The sequence below is a fragment of the Bos javanicus genome, chromosome 11 (genome assembly GCF_032452875.1).
Source record: "Bos javanicus breed banteng chromosome 11, ARS-OSU_banteng_1.0, whole genome shotgun sequence".
Lineage (NCBI taxonomy): Eukaryota > Metazoa > Chordata > Mammalia > Artiodactyla > Bovidae > Bos > Bos javanicus.
Window position 1 is genome coordinate 73,166,042 of NC_083878.1, and position 16,009 is coordinate 73,182,050.

The 16,009-nt window shown below is 45.3% G+C and overlaps 1 protein-coding gene across 1 annotated transcript in view; it reads left to right on the forward strand.

Moving 5' to 3' along the window:
* HADHA (hydroxyacyl-CoA dehydrogenase trifunctional multienzyme complex subunit alpha) overlaps positions 1–15,439 on the forward strand; it is a 42,568-nt gene extending 27,129 nt beyond the window's left edge. The window contains exons 12-20 of the mRNA XM_061433077.1: positions 3,021–3,155; positions 5,211–5,382; positions 8,516–8,602; positions 11,348–11,488; positions 12,142–12,210; positions 12,986–13,181; positions 13,874–13,988; positions 14,669–14,814; positions 14,902–15,439. Coding sequence (XP_061289061.1) covers positions 3,021–3,155; positions 5,211–5,382; positions 8,516–8,602; positions 11,348–11,488; positions 12,142–12,210; positions 12,986–13,181; positions 13,874–13,988; positions 14,669–14,814; positions 14,902–15,047 — 1,207 coding nt within the window. The 3' untranslated portion in view covers positions 15,048–15,439. The remainder of the gene's footprint in view (positions 1–3,020; positions 3,156–5,210; positions 5,383–8,515; positions 8,603–11,347; positions 11,489–12,141; positions 12,211–12,985; positions 13,182–13,873; positions 13,989–14,668; positions 14,815–14,901) is intronic.
* Positions 15,440–16,009: the final 570 nt, after the last annotated feature.

The window sequence follows — 16,009 nt, forward strand, 5'->3', positions numbered from 1 at the left end:
GAGGAAATCAGTAAGAAGTCCAGGTGAGACAGATAAGATTCTTGCCAAGAGGACTGATTTCCAAATTAGAATATGACATACAATCTTCACTGCTTGTCCAGAACACATGGTGATCAGTATCAATCTGTATCAGTTGGTATCAATCTGCCTGTGAACCACCAACGTTGGCAAGTATCTCACATTCAGTGGCTGAGAGCATTTACTTCCATGTTGCAGTGGCATGATGATAGCACTTCAATCTGTACTTCTTCACATATCCTATAGAAATTTACCATTAAATTTTAAATTATAAGTATTTACTTTTAAGAAACCTAGTTAGCCACTCCAAATTCTTATTCTAGTCTGCGTGTAACTCTTAGTATTTTAATATGTATGATACCACCCAGAGAAGCTGTTACTGTGTACTAATACACAGAAAAGACAGGCAGCATGCGTATGAAACCCATGGAAGAAGAAACCAATGAGAATCAAAATACTTAAGCTTATGAAAACTCTGCCCCACAACCTCCACAGTGCAAAAGAAAACTGTAACAGAATGCTCCCAGACTTGAATTCTGTGACCTTAAGTAAATATTTGCTATAAGAAAAAGAATTACTTTGAATCAAAAATTTTCAAAAACTCAGAACTAAACAGACAGAAAAACAGGATGATGTAAGAGTTGACCTAACTTGAGGTAATAAATTGAAGGAAAAGATAACATCGTGTTAGAAATGAAGAATAAATTATAAGGTATGCAGGGCAGACTAGGTTGAACTGAAAATGTAATAAATTGAAGAAAGGGTGTCCTCCTTCCTACTTCCCTAGTTATCAGTAATAGTTCCACTTCTGTTTCTCTAGGCCTCTTCCCTTTGACTTTGGGGGGTAACTTGAATTCCTTACCTATTTTCTCTTTTCATAAAATATTTTTTTATATGAAGAATGCATTCTTATTATCCTTTTTTAAAAAACTTTTTAAATACTAGATGAATCTGTTTTGTGTTTATGATTTGAATGTTTTATTAATAATATAAAAGGTCTATCAGTATGGATCCTGTAACTTGCTCTTTTTAGTCGGTGGTACAACTTGGAAGAGAGACTGTGTATGATGGTTACATACCAGTTAACTTGTTCCTTTTCATCGCCTACTGATGGACTGGTGGTTATTCCCAATTTTTTCATTATTGTAAACATTACATGACTCTTCATCCTAGCATATCATCTTATGCATAAGTCCATTTCCTTGGAGTAGATAGTAGAATTACTGGGTCATAGAGGATACAATTTTTGGTTTTAATACATTTGACCTCCTAGAATGGGAAAGACTAGAGACCTCTTCAAGAAAATTAGAGATACCAAGGGAACATTTCATGTAAAGATGGGCTAAATAAAGAACAGAAATGGTATGGACCTAACAGAAGCAGAAGATATTAAGAACAGGTGGCAAGAATACACAGAAGAACTGTACAAAAATCTTCACAACCAAGATAATCACGAAGGTGTGATCAGTCACCTAGAGCCAGACATCCTGGAATGTGAAGTCATGTGGGCCTTAGAAAGCATCACTACGAACAAAGCTAGTGAAGGTGATGGAATTCCAGTTGAGCTCTTTCAAATCCTGAAAAATGATGCTGTGAAAGTGCTGCACTCAACATGCCAGCAAATTTGGAAAACTCGGCAGTGGCCACAGGACCGGAAAAGGTCAGTTTTCATTCCAATCCCAAAGAAAGGCAATGCCAAAGAATGCACAAACTACCACACAATTGCACTCATCTCACACACTAGTAAAGTAATGCTCAAAATTCATCAAGCCAGGCTTCAACAATACGTGAACCGTAAACTTTCAGATGTTCAAGCTGGCTTTAGAAAAGGCAGAGGAACCAGAGATCAAATTGCTGACATCCGCTAGATCATGGAAAAAGCAAGAGAGTTCCAGAAAAACATCTATTTCTGCTTTATAGACTATGCCAAAGCCTTTGACTGTGTGGATCACAATAAACTGAAAAATTCTGAGAGGGGAATACCAGACCACCTGACCTGCCTCTTGAGAAACCTATATGCAGGTCAGGAAGCAACAGTTAGAACTGGACATGGAACAACAGACTGGTTCCAAATAGGAAAAGGAGGACGTCCAGGCTGTATATTGTCACCCTGCTTATTTAACTTATATGCAGAGTATATCATGAGAAATGCTGGGCTGGAGGAAGCACAAATTGGAATCAAGATTGCCGGGAAAAATATCAATAACCTCAGATATGCAGATGACACCACCCTTATGGCAGAAAGTGAAGAAGATCTAAACAGCCTCTTGATGAAAGTGAAAGAGGAGAGTGAAAAAGTTGGCTTAAAGCTCAACATTCAGAAAACAAAGATCATGGCATCCGGTCCCATCACTTCATGGGAAATAGATGGGGAAACAGTGGAAACAGTGTTAGACTTTACTTTTTTGGGCTCCAAAATCCCTGCAGATGGTGATTGCAGCCATGAAATTAAAAAACGCTTACTCCTTGGAAGGAAAGTTATGACCGACCTAGATAGCATATTCAAAAGCAGAGACATTACTTTGGCAACAAAGGTTCGTCTAGTCAAGGCTATGGTTTTTCCTGTGGTCATGTATGGATGTGAGAGTTGGACTGTGAATAAGGCTGACCACTGAAGAATTGATGCTTTTGAAGTGTGGTGTTGGAGAAGACTCTTGAGAGTCCTTTGGATTGCAAGGAGATCCAACCAGTCCATTCTGAAGGAGATCAGTCCTGGGTGTTCTTTGGAAGGAATGATACTAAAGCTGAAACTTCAGTACTTTGGCCACCTCATGCGAAGAGTTGACTCATTGGAAAAGACCCTGATGGTGGGAGGGATTCGGGGCAAGAGGAGAAGGGGACGACAGAGGATGAGATGGCTGGATGGCATCACCGACTCGATGGACGTGAGTTTGAGTGAACTCTGGGAGATGGTAATGGTTTATTGGATGATAACCTGGGCAATCCCACTTTTTACTGAATTAAGAGCTTTTATCAAAAGTCGTTTCATCCTTTCCTTTCAGGCAGCTTGCCGTTCTTGGTGCAGGGCTGATGGGAGCCGGCATTGCTCAAGTCTCCGTGGATAAGGGCCTACAGACCATACTTAAGGACACTACACTGCCCGCGCTGGGTCGAGGACAGCAGCAGGTGTTCAAAGGGTGAGCCTGCTCTCTCTGCCTTTGCTGGGAGAGTAGAATGTGTTTTGATTTTCACCATCACAGTTTGCTTTTTCCTGAACATGATCTGTACTGGATACTCCATATTTAAGTCTTATTTCTTTGATTTTGAGAAACACTAATTCCTTCTTTCACTTTTTTTTTTTTTTTTTGCTGTTGTTGCAGACAATGTTATTATAAATCATTAACATCATTGAGTCTATAGTCTTTGAGTGCAGAAGAGAAAACCTTATGTATTAGATGTTTTTAAATATCATGTACGTTATGCTTTGGTATCAGACTAGAAATTGTCCTATTTGTGAATTTTAATTGCTGTATTGTTTTAGAATATTGAAACAGCATGACTGGGTGTGTCTATGGAGAGAACTGAGGTTTGGGATATGAGGAAGCGTGTAATTGCATCCTGAAGATAGGGCTAGGATCTGCACTCATGAGCCTCGTATTTCTTGACTGGCGTGACCATGGAGAAGCAGTTAACTGATTTGGCTCCATAGTGTCTGGATCTTATAGACTGTGTCTCCATCTTCCCTCTGAATTAATAAAAGGGAAATATTATTCTTCCTCTTGCCCATCCCCCCTCTCATACCCCACCCCCAGCCGCATAATGCAGAAGGGAAAAGTGGAACAGCAAACTTGGCAAAACTGGGAATCGGTTTCAGCTTATTTCTCTGCTCCAGTGTAATGGACTCTCTGAGGCTGGCTGCACTTTGTCTTACATGTGACTTTTAGCTGAGTGAGCTTTTTGTTTCTTAAATGAATTATGTAGCTTACACATGTTTTTACCCCTTTTCTGCAGAGAGGCTCATATATTGCTGCCATAATACCATGCACCACCTCACAGGTTTAATCATGTTGGCAGATAGCCACTATCTTAATGTCAAGATAGCAAGGTGCTATAGTAAAAGAGATTCAGAGCCCAGAAATGGCACGTGCTTGGTAACCATTCCCCTGAGGCCAGCACGCAAGTGTTCCCAAACAGCGTTTCATTCTGTCACCCAAATGAGAAATTGCTGCTCTAGAGTAACCTTTTCTCCTCGATCTCTTTTGGATCCAGCTGTCCTGGGTTTCCCTTTTGGCCTTAGAAACATCAGGCTCTGGTGAGTGCCCCTCACCACACTGTTGACTTGGGACATACACATCTCTAGTCCTCCCTTAGGAATAGTTCCATTAGGCATCAGAATTAGAGCAACTAATAATACTTTGAACATTCAGAGGCATCTTATTTGCTGACTGCCAACATAGCTGCCAGAAACCAGGATATTTGAATCCATACTTTAAGACTTTGACTACTACTTTGAACTCACCACGTGGCTTCTTCTTTTGGTTAAGGAAACTAATGAATGGATTGCAGCTCATTCTTAATTCAGAGGAAAACTCTAGGTCATTTATTCTGCAAGTGTGGTCAGAGTGAAACCTAAGAGAGCCTGTTTTCCTTGGCAATAAAAACAATCAGTTCAGTGTCTGAGTAGCAGGAATCTTGTTTAGCTCTCTGGGGAAGAAGAAATGTTAAGTTAATGTTTTATGTAATCAATATACTGTGCTACTAGGTACAGACCAGGAAATGGATTAAGAATATAAGACATAATGCAGGGTCTCAGTCCTCCAGTAGATCACAGTTACAGAATAACGCAATGATATGGAAGCGAGTATAAACTCATGTGGTCTCGGACCCGTGTTGGCTGTCTCCCCTGTCGTAGGTAGAGAATGACTCAAGCTGCTTTTTTGTTTGCCATTCTGTTGTTCATGTTTACTCCTCTTGGCAGATTTAGCTGTTGAATGCAGGTTGGGCATTAGAGGCATCTTGTAGTAGGAGGACTGTGGATGTGAGGGTCAACCTGTCTGAATCCTAGTACCCTCCCTTAACAAGTCTGTCTGAGCTTCTTTGAGCAGCTCAGCTCTCTCAAAATGGGGGGGCATAACTAACCTCGCTGAATTGGTAGAAAATACACGGTACACTTTCTGGCCCACGGACACTCAGTAAATATTAGTTTCCTGTTCTCCCACTCCGACTAGAGATGTGTTTTGTTTTGTTTCCAGATTGAATGATAAAGTGAAGAAGAAAACACTAACATCATTTGAAAGGGATGCCATGTTCAGCAACTTGATTGGGCAGCTTGATTACCGGGGTTTTGAAAAGGCTGACATGGTGATTGAAGCCGTTTTTGAGGACCTCAACCTTAAGCACAGAGTGCTGAAGGAGGCAGAAGCGGTAAGCACAGGGCCTGCGGTGCTGACTCCTTGTGCAGTGAGTGGAGAACACGGAAACCGGGTTCTTTAAAAGAACTACAAGAAACTTGTGGTTCTGTTCTTAGGGCCCAAACGTAAGGGGTTTTGTTTGTTTCTCTGCAGGGGGTGGATGGGAGAAGGTAAAGTAGCTTTATTTTCTTTGCCAGGTAAAAGGGAGTACAGCAGGCTCCATAGCAGTTTTGAGGTACCCCTCAACGCTGTGTCCCCCCAGACATAAGTTTTTACATGAACCTGTACACTGTGTGTAAAGATCAAATCAAAGTCCTCAGGGAAGACACACAAGTACCTTATTAACTGAAGCACAGAGTTCATTAGCCTGACATGGGAGTTTAGTCACCCAGACATACACAGATAACCTCATGGACTGTAGCCCGACATCTTGGCATTTCAGGTTGGCTGCAAGCTACAGCTCAATTCAGGTCTAGGCAGCAGAGGAAATAGGAAGAAACACTCTCCAGGCAGAATTCAGGTGCTCATTTTGTGGAAAATGCTCCTTTGGTCTTGAGTCCACATGCTGTGCACAGTCACCTCTTGAGATGGGATGACATGAACAAAACAAGTACTTAAACCAGGTGGTATGAAGGAGGAGGAAAGAAGATGTGGCAATACTCCAGGTGAGAGGTGGAACCAGGGCCTGGACTAGCCTGCAGTGAAGTAAACAGAGTGGAGGTCCGTAAACGGTGTACATAAAGTGGCACTGACTTGGCAACATTCCAGGCTTCTCAAGTAGTGGGCTGTGTTCCTAGGACTCCTGCCACTTGAGGACAATCTCTGCTGTACTCAAGACTGCGGGTTTAGAAACTAAAGAGCAGCAGCTCGGGTTGGGGACAGATTCCACTTGTGAAACACACATTCCAAAGTCTTCTCTTTAGACAGAGTGCAATGGAGAGTCAGCTGCAGGAGAATATTCAGAAGAGCAGGGTAGGTGTGTGACCCTCTGTCCTGAGGTGGCCCTGTCCCAGAGATGTATGCCCAGTGTTTCTGGGGCTTCAGGGGGCACTCCAGCAGGCACCAGAGGGAAGGCTGAGGGGCGGTAAAAGTAGACACAGCCATTCACTGAAAGAGCATTTGTCACTTGATGGGATGATGGTGTTTGCTTCCGGAAAATCAGGCTTTGGGAGGATCTGTGTGTAGAGAAGTTTGTTAGGGTTAGCAGTTGGAAAGCCAGTGATCACGGAAAAGAAGAAAGAGGGATAAGATCAGGAGATGTACAGGCTGTAAACAAATCAATACAGTACTTCAAGCCAAAGGGAGAAGAGAAAGGAAAGAGAAAGAAAAGCGAAGGGGTTTCCTGTGTCCATGCAGGCCATAGAGGGAAGGCACCAGGGAAAAGGCAGCAGACGGAGATAAGAAGAGGAGGGTGTTCAGGGAGTCATGAACTTTTAGCCGATAGTAAGAAAAGAGTAGGAAGATGATTGCCAAACGTAAAGTCCAAGATGTCATGTATGTTGTGGATATTTATGTAATAAATCACTGGCCTTTACCTCTTTAGTGAAGCTAGTGAAATCATCTAAGGTAGGAGATACTCAAAGAAGTCCTTCAGAAAGAGTAGAAAAGAGCAAGGTCCAGAACAGAGCTGTCTTTACAGCATCAAAAAATTTCAGGTGCAAGACCTTTAGTAGAGCCTAAGATCCTGGGCTCTGCTTTCTTTAAAGGCAAATGGTAAAGCTGAGTCCACCGAGTGTTCCTCAGGGATTCAAAATTTCACTTCTTTCCTCTCCACAGAGCTAAAGAAACTCCCTCCTTTGATATCTTCATAATCCGTATCTCCAGACTCCTCACTGTCTCGGTCATTTCTTCTGTTGTCTTCACCATGTCTCAGCGTTCTCTTGGCGTATGAGAAACCACCACAGACCACCACAAATCACCGTGACCTTTTCACAGTTCTGCAGTTAGGGCAGGGCTCCAAGAGGCGGCTTGCCCTTAACTCCAGGTGGCTTCCCAGTAGGGGTGCTCGCGAGACTGTATTCAGCAGAAAGCTTATTGGGGCCCCTCCCGTGGCCTGTCCTCACTTAGTGGCTGAACCAGAACTTCTTTGCAGCATGGCTGCCGGCGTCCAAGAGAGCAGAGCAGAAGCCATAGGGCTTCACTAGGCGAGGCCTGCAACTGGCAGAGTCACTTCTGCTGCTTTCCATTGGTAAAAGCACATCACAGGCCAGGCCAGGTTTAAGGGGAGGGGAAGGAGACTCCCCCTCTGGATGCACAGAGACACACATGTACCAGGAGGGACATGTTGTTGCCAGCCATCTTTGGAGACATTGGTTTGCTCTTCATAGAGAATTTTACCACCAACATTAGACACTATACCACTAATGACACAGCTTGAGACTGTTAGCTTCTGCCCATCGGGCTCTACTTTTGACTTACACTATACTTTTGATTAAATTAGATCACGGGGAACTTCCCTGGTGGTCCAGTGGCTAAGACTCCACACTCCTAATGCAAGTGGCCCAGGTTCAGCCCCTGGTCAGGGAACTAGATACCACATTCCGCAACTAAGACCCAGCGCAACCAAATAAAAATAATAAAAAATAAGATCATGGGCTCTGTACACAAGTTTACTGCCAAGCCAGGTTTTGCCCATTAGATGCCTACTTTTTTCCTCTTTCTTCTTTTTCATAAAATCTTAATACAGTCCTTTATCTTTATCCTCATTTTAATCGGTCTTGCTTTATACCCATTGTTTCAGTGAATCAAATGTATCTTGAACCTTGATTCTCAGCTCTGATGTTAGGATTCTGCTTGCCCAGATTTGCACAAGTTTGACAGGTGTGCATTCCATGTTTTTCATCTAATCATCTGAATAAAAGTGTGAATAAGTCAAGATTGTGCGCAGAATGCTGAGCCAGTCTACATTAGAGACTATTCTCCAGTGCAATAAAGCTAAGTTAATAGTATTCTTGTACTGTAGATATAATTATAGTGGTGTGCCATTTCTGAGTATCACATGTGTAACATGAAATAGGCATGCACGTTATGGTTTATTCTTACAAAGATGAGGATGGCAGAGACCCAGTTGTCGCTCATTGACTGCTTTGGGCTGTCGTCACCTCCCGGGCCTACCTGACACATTCTTAAATGCTTTTCTCCTGTAGGTGATTCCAGATCACTGTGTCTTTGCCAGCAACACGTCTGCTCTTCCGATCGGTGAGATTGCTACTGTCAGTAAAAGACCTGAGAAGGTAAATTCTGAGCAGAGGAAAATTCTGAAATGTTTTGCTGCTTCAGGCTCACTGATGAAGGCTTAGAACTTGAGAAGGGAGAGGTATGGATTATAAAGTGGGTGAGGGTGATGATGTAGTCCCAGAAACTGGTCACAGAAAAGCTAGTAACATGACCAGTGTGAGATGAAGAAACAAGTGAAGTACAACTAAAATATACCTTATAGATGATTTGCATTCTTAATGGGAATTATTATTCAGGCTCAGACTATAAAAGCTACCTTTTTTTTTACAGTTGGGTATTGAAAGCCAGGCTCTAAAACAAGAGATGCTCCAAAAATAACACTTGAGCTACAGAGCATTCTCTGGTGACTGTCTGGAATGGGTTTGGTTCCCACTGCGGACCCAGAGATGGAAGATCTTGGGGTGCAGTGGGATGTGTCCACACATGGGTTTGCTTAGAGCTTCTCCCCAGGACAGGAGAGGGGTAGGTGTAGAAGCACTTCACTGTGAATGTTTGAAACAGTACCTGAAAATTTATCTTTGAGCTTCTGCTCTCTACCAGAGAAATCAAGTGCAGTCATTCAAGGAGAAAAAAAACAGTTCACCTCTCTGGAGGACAGCAGTTAGCCTCAGCTAACCAGAACCAGCCAGAAGTCAGCAGGAAATATAAAAGGCCTTTAAACAGCCATAACTGTTAATACAAAGTCCATGTGCTCCAAACCTAAAAGTCTATTGATTGCTGTTCTAATAGCTTGCTGACACAGGGTTATCTTGTTTCCCAGCATGCAGCAGATTAGAGGTCACATGGCCTGATAGAGGCAGGCTCAGTAATGGCAGGAGGAGGTTGCAGGGAGAAGTAGCAGCTGTGAGTGTGGCCCTACAGGAAGACACCAGACACAGGGTCAAGGCAGATCTGGCCACGTCATAACCACTCGCAGCAGCTCCTCAGCACTGAGGCAGCAGAGGAGACCCTGCTGTTGTGTCTGTGATGCTAACCTCTCTTTCTCCCCCGTGGAGTGGAACAAGCGGCACACTTTGTGTTCCTCACCCCCAGAGGCCTTGAGCTTTTGTCTTTTGCTTGCCTATGTCATTCATGTAAGAGTAAGGCCACGGCAGCCCAAGTAGGGCGACCAGCCATCTCGATGTGCCCAGGACACAGGCCCTCCAGTACTCCACCTGGGAAGTATTCCACCTGGGAATGTCCCAGAAATCTAGGACAGAGGTGGTCACCTTTTGGCACAACTTTTTTGAGCAATGTAAACAGGTTTTGCCTGGGGTAGTGATTACGTGGGTAGATACACAGTTATCAGAACTTAGCAAACTGAGTGCTGTTAAGGTCTGTGCATTTTATTGTATATAAATTACACATAGTGCAAACTCTTTTTGCTCAGGAGTATAGTCTGAATCAGGTCCTATCTTTTAAGTATTTTAGACATAAGTAGAAGAATAATTTAGAGGTTAAAAGCAACTTTGGGATTGATAAGTTGGTGTAACATTTCAGTGACCTGTGTGTCACACAATGGGACGTGGGCAAGCTGTGGAGACAGGCCCACCTTGATGGAGTCCCACCCTGCTGTTTACTGACTGACCCTGAGCTACTAATACTAACCTCCTGATTAAGCTTTCTTCCTCATCTAGATAATTAGACTGACTAGTTCACAGAGTTGTAATGGATTACATGTAAAGAATAAATGATAAATGTGCTAATGAACAGTGGATAGTAAGCAGTCAGTCAATGGTAGATATTAGTTATAGGTGAAGTAGGGGACAGGGGGCAAAACTATGAATTAATGGATAGACTTCTGTCACAATTTAGTTGTGAAGACTGCCTAATTGTTAGCTTATTGAGGCTGTTGTCAAATTTTAGCATGTACCAGAATCACCTGGAGGGATTCTTAAACACAGATCTGGGCCCTGCCCCTAGAGTACCTCATTCAGTAGGTCTGGGGAGGGCCTGAGAATTCGCAGTTCTAACATTGCCAGGCGATGCTAGTGCTGCTGGTCCGGGTACTTGACTTTGAGAATCACTGGTTTAATGACACTTGAGGGAATTTGAGTGTTGAGAAATGTTATTTAAACCCAGTGCAGTCATCCCTCTGTGTCCTTAGGGGATTAGTTCTGGAACCCCAAGTCCCTTATAGAAATAGTGCAGCACAGGGAATTCAGTTGGCCCTCTGTATCCTCAGGTTTCACATCCAAGGATTCAGACCAATTGATTGAATCAAATTCAGCCAGTTGGATCCTATTTTAGCTGAACCTGTATGTGCAAAATCTGTGAATGGGAAGGGCAGACAGTATCCTGGTGGTGAGACCCATCTGGGTAAAATCTAGATGCATCTCTGACAGTCCAGCATATTAAGTAATTCTTCCGCCTGTCTCCCCCCACCCATTAAAAAGTGGACCCTCTCACCCAAACCATTCATCATTAATATAATTGGAACCCTCACTCATTCTTTCCCAATAAATCTAATTTGGCCTTTAGCTGTAGGTTTGGCATTAATTGTGGATAAGATCCATTGCCCTCAGTGAAAAGCCCTAGAAGCAAATGGAAGAGAATTTTGGGTAGCTCTCCCATGAACATACTGGACTCTTATTAATCAAAGAACCATGAAACCAAGCCATTTGACCATATCAAGCCAGTATTCCCTTACTACAACAGCCTTTCTCTGCAGTGCTTTCCTAGCAAAAAAAAAAAAAAGAACCCTATTAAGTTTCCCCTCTCAAGAGTTCTTAAGTCTGGCAGTGTTTTGTCCCCCTTGCCAGGTGATCGGCATGCACTACTTCTCTCCCGTGGACAAGATGCAGCTGCTGGAGATTATCACAACTGAGAAGACTTCGAAGGACACAACTGCCTCTGCTGTAGATGTTGGCCTCAGACAAGGGAAAGTCATCATTGTGGTTAAGGTAAGGAGCTGTGGATAAGAGCAGCAGATTCAGAAAAGAGCCATGAAAACTCCTTATATGTCCAGGCTTCTTGGTGACTCTTCAGGTCAAATAGATCAGCCTTTGATATGATCCATATCATATCATGCCCTTCCTGGTGGCCCAGATGGTAAAGCATCTGCCTGCAATGAGGAAGACCCAGGTTCTGATCCCCGGGTCAGGAAGATTCCCTGGAAAAGGAAATGGCAACCCACTCCAGTACTCTTGCCTGGAAAATTCCATGGACAGAGGAGCCTGGTAGGCTACAGTCCTTGGTGTTGCAGAGTCAGAAATGACTGAGCAACTTCACTTTCTTTCTTTCTTTGACATGATTTCCCCTTAGTCATCTACAGTATGGACAGTGGTGTGACTACTGCTGAGTCGGGGTCTGGGACACAGCAGGTTTTCCCAACTATTCCAGACTTTGCAGGTGATGTGAGACTATCTCCTGTCCTCTTGGAATTGAACTAGGCTGCCCCCGGCTCTGGCTTCTGCAGTTCAATATTAAGGATTCTGACTGAGATTATAAATCACCTTAAATTTTGAAATGGCTCCTGGGGAAGGGAGACCACTTTCAGACTCGGGCAGTGCCCTCAGCCGAGGGGCCCATGAGCTCGTGTTCTCTCCCTTTGCAGGATGGACCTGGCTTCTATACCACCAGGTGCCTCACACCCATGATGTCTGAAGTCATCAGAATTCTCCAGGTTGGTATCACTCTCAGAATGTTGGAGGCATCTTCCACTCCTGAAACTAGTTTTCCAGACTGGTAATGTCAAGATGAAGAGCAGACTTCCTTCTAATACACTGACTGCTGGCTCTTCTCCAGGAAGGCCTTTTGCTGCCCTTCCATTCCACCCACTGTTGGGACGTCATGGGCGAAAATGCAGAATTTTAGCTCTGCTCCCCAAGCGTCCTCCCTGCTCCAGTCACCCCGAGGCCTCCCGACATGCTCTATGTGCTGTTTCTGCATCTTCATCCAGAACAGGACCCGTTTGGTCTGATTGGTGCTGTACTTGCTTCTGCCACACACAGACCCCTCTGGTAGCCATCCGGGTTGGTCAGTGGCAGAAAGGGCTGGCCACACTCGCCGGGCTCCCATTAGACTCAGGGATCACGGGCTGCTGCAGCCCTGCTCCCTGGTGATGTCTCCTCTCTCAGGGTAGGGAACCTTACCACATCTGGCATGGAATCTCGGTATTCTTGAGATTCAGGATTGCAAACAAGAAAGATATGAATAATTTGTTCATGTCTAGACCTCCTTTGAATGCCATAGGTTAGGAAAGGTTCACACTTTCTCCTGGGGCTCTCCAGCCTCTTTGTGCTTCCCTGTGTGTATCAGTCCCAGTCCTGGGTCTGACCTGGCAGTGCCCAGAAGAGAAGTGGGCGCTACACCAGGCTGATTCTGAGAGCAGCACGGGGTGCCCTTAGGGGAGTCTGGGACAGCCTTCCCCTGAGGTCCTGGGTTTGCTGCCCATCCAGGAAGGAGTTGGCCCTAAGAAGCTGGACTCCCTGACCACCAGCTTCGGCTTCCCTGTGGGCGCCGCTACACTGGTAGATGAAGTTGGTGTGGATGTCGCAAAACACGTGGCAGAAAATCTCGGCAAAGAGTTTGGGGAGCGGTTTGCAGGTGGAAGCCTGGAAATGCTGCAGCAGATGATATCCAAGGGCTTCCTGGGTGAGTAGCCTCAGAAAAATGGAACTAGCACCATGAGTAACGGTCCCTGCGACCCAAGAGCTGCAGAGGCCTGGGTGGAAGAGTGTATTTTCTCAACAGAGCCCCCTGTCATAGGGAATTTAAAAATGATTTCATGACAGCCTCTTCTTAGGCTGGGCCTGTAGATTATGGACAAAAGGCGGAACTCTGGCCTCCTGAGGCTCTGCCATTGCCCATGCAATGCAAGATTGACAGGCATTTCATCCCACCCACAGCCTCTACTACACCCATGGTACTGCAGGAGCCCTGCACCCAGGCTTTCCATGTTCTCTGACCACCTGTGTGGAGAAAGTAAACCTCTGAGTATGTAATTGAGGCCCACCAGAGAGGTGGCTTTCTCTCTCGGTAAAGTAGCAACAAAATCAACACTAGGACCTGACGTCCAAGGGCCTGGTACTGCAGGCGTGGACATTAACACTCGCCCACACCGCCTTTCCCACCCAGGTACCTGGATTTCAAGCTCCAAGAAATATAAGCTCTCTTTTCCTTCTCTGCCAACTCTTCTGACAAATACTAATTTCTGGGGTAGGCTAGATCTACAAATTCAGGAGTATGGAAGAGAGGCTAGGGCTTTCTAGTAGACTAGCAGAGAAGAGAATTCTCAGTGCTGAGCTCTGAGAAATCATAACTCTCCCTTTTCTTGCTTATTTTAGGTCGCAAGTCTGGGAAGGGCTTTTACATCTACCAGGAGGGTGTGAAGAATAAGAATTTGAATTCTGACATGGACAGTATTTTGGCAAGTCTGAAGATGCCTTCTCAGCCTGACGTGTAAGTTCAGTTGAGGGGCTATCAGTGTGGAAGTGTGTTCCTCACCAGCCCAAAGCTTCTTGGACCCTCCACAGTCCTTTTTTTTTTTTTTTTTATGATCACCATATGTGATCAGAGAAAACATTTCCTAATTCTTAACACTTTCTGCCTTTCCACATTCCACCTCATTCTCTACTAGACATCAGGGTAAGGACTGCAGCCAAGCCTTGGGAAGGCCTCTGGATAAGCCGTGGAGGGTGCCAGAAAGCAACTAGAAAGTTCTCCTGGGCTTGCTCAACCTGCACACCGTTCACTGTCATCTGTAGTCAGTACCTGCTGATATCAGGACATACTGTCTACCCTGCAGGGCCTGTGCTCGGTGCTCGTTTCCAGTTAATCAGGGCAGGCAGCTCTCTACTGTCCTTTTCCAAGGTCGGCTCCTTCTCTAGAGGCAGAAGTTCATTAGGGCTGGCCCCAAGCACCAGCGGAGAAGGAATTGGCAACCTGCTCCAGTATTCTTGCCTGGAGAATCCCATGGACAGAGGAGCCCGGCAGTCCATGGGGTCACAGAGAGTTAGACATGACTGAGCAACTAACACCCGAGCTCCAGCAGCACCAGCCCTCACTCCCATTCCGTGCTGGGGCCCCTACATCCTCCCCTTTGACTCTTCCTCTCCCTGAATGTCTCTCCCTGTTGGCAGCTCCTCAGACGAAGACATCCAGTACCGCCTAGTGACCAGGTTTGTGAACGAAGCCATCCTGTGCCTGCAGGAAGGGGTTTTGGCCACGCCCACAGAGGGAGACATCGGTGCGGTCTTTGGGCTTGGCTTCCCCCCATGTCTTGGAGGTCAGTCTTGCAAGTCAAAAAAGTAGCTTACTTCACCCCAGAGCTTGTTTCGCTTCTCCTTCAACAAAATCCTCTTTCTGCATTCAGGGCCCTTCCACTTTGTGGATCTGTACGGGGCACAGAAAATAGTGGACCGGCTCCGGAAGTACGAGGCTGCCTATGGAAAACAGTTCACCCCGTGTCAGCTGCTTGTGGACCATGCCAACAACCCTAACAAGAAGTTCTACCAATGAGCAGGCCCTGTCCCCTGCCCACTCGCCCACTAACGCCAACCATGGCAGCACTGTTTCTCAACAGAGTGGCGTCTAGATTTATCAGAGTGACCAGAAGGAAGACGAACTCTGGCATTGGTTATGTGCCTTGATTAAAGTGCCTTTGGCTAGGACATCTCTCCCTCCCAGCTAAGTCTGGCTGTGATGTAGTTTGTACTTCCTGTTGGAAGGTGGAACCCTCTGTGTGCACCAATGTATAAGCCTCGAGCCCTAGGGTGGCAGTGTTTCTGGAGCCATCCTTGTTGCCTGCTCCTCCCGAGAGGCCAGTGGTGGTCACTGGTGGCCAGTGGTGGTGAGGACAAGTTTGCACTCAGCCAGATACTTAACAATAAAAATCAAACTGTTCATCAGTCTGACTGCCCATTGCCTTCTTTTCTGTCATTGCCCTTCTGGTGTAACCCCCTTTCCTTCAAAGAGTAAGCTGGAATAAAGCCCTGTGCTCTGGGGTAGGAATGTGTTGGGAGCTTGGAGCAGCACCTTGAGAGAGAAGTTGCGGTGATGGAGAATGGCCTTTGATCCCTGGGTCTGGAAAATCTGGAGGGAGGGCACAGCAACCCACTCCAGTATTCTTGCCTGGAGAATCCTCAGGAACAGAGGAGCCTGGTGGGCTACAATCCATAGCATCGCAAAGAGTTGGACACAACTGAAGTGACTTAGCATGCATGCATGCACATGTAAGAGCTTTGGCTGGGCTTCTGCTTACAGCAGGGAAGAGTCCTGGCTAAACCAAACAGTAGGAGAGCTATGGAGGGCCAGCGTGTGAGAGAGACTCCTTTTCCCAAACTGCATATCCTCGGTGGACAGTTTTACCCAGTTCCTTTCTTGGTATAACTCATTCCTGTGCGTGCTCGGAATGTTTATGGAACGTTGGAATTAGGCAGTTGTTCAGTTGCTAAGTCATGTTCGACTCTTTGTGACCCCAT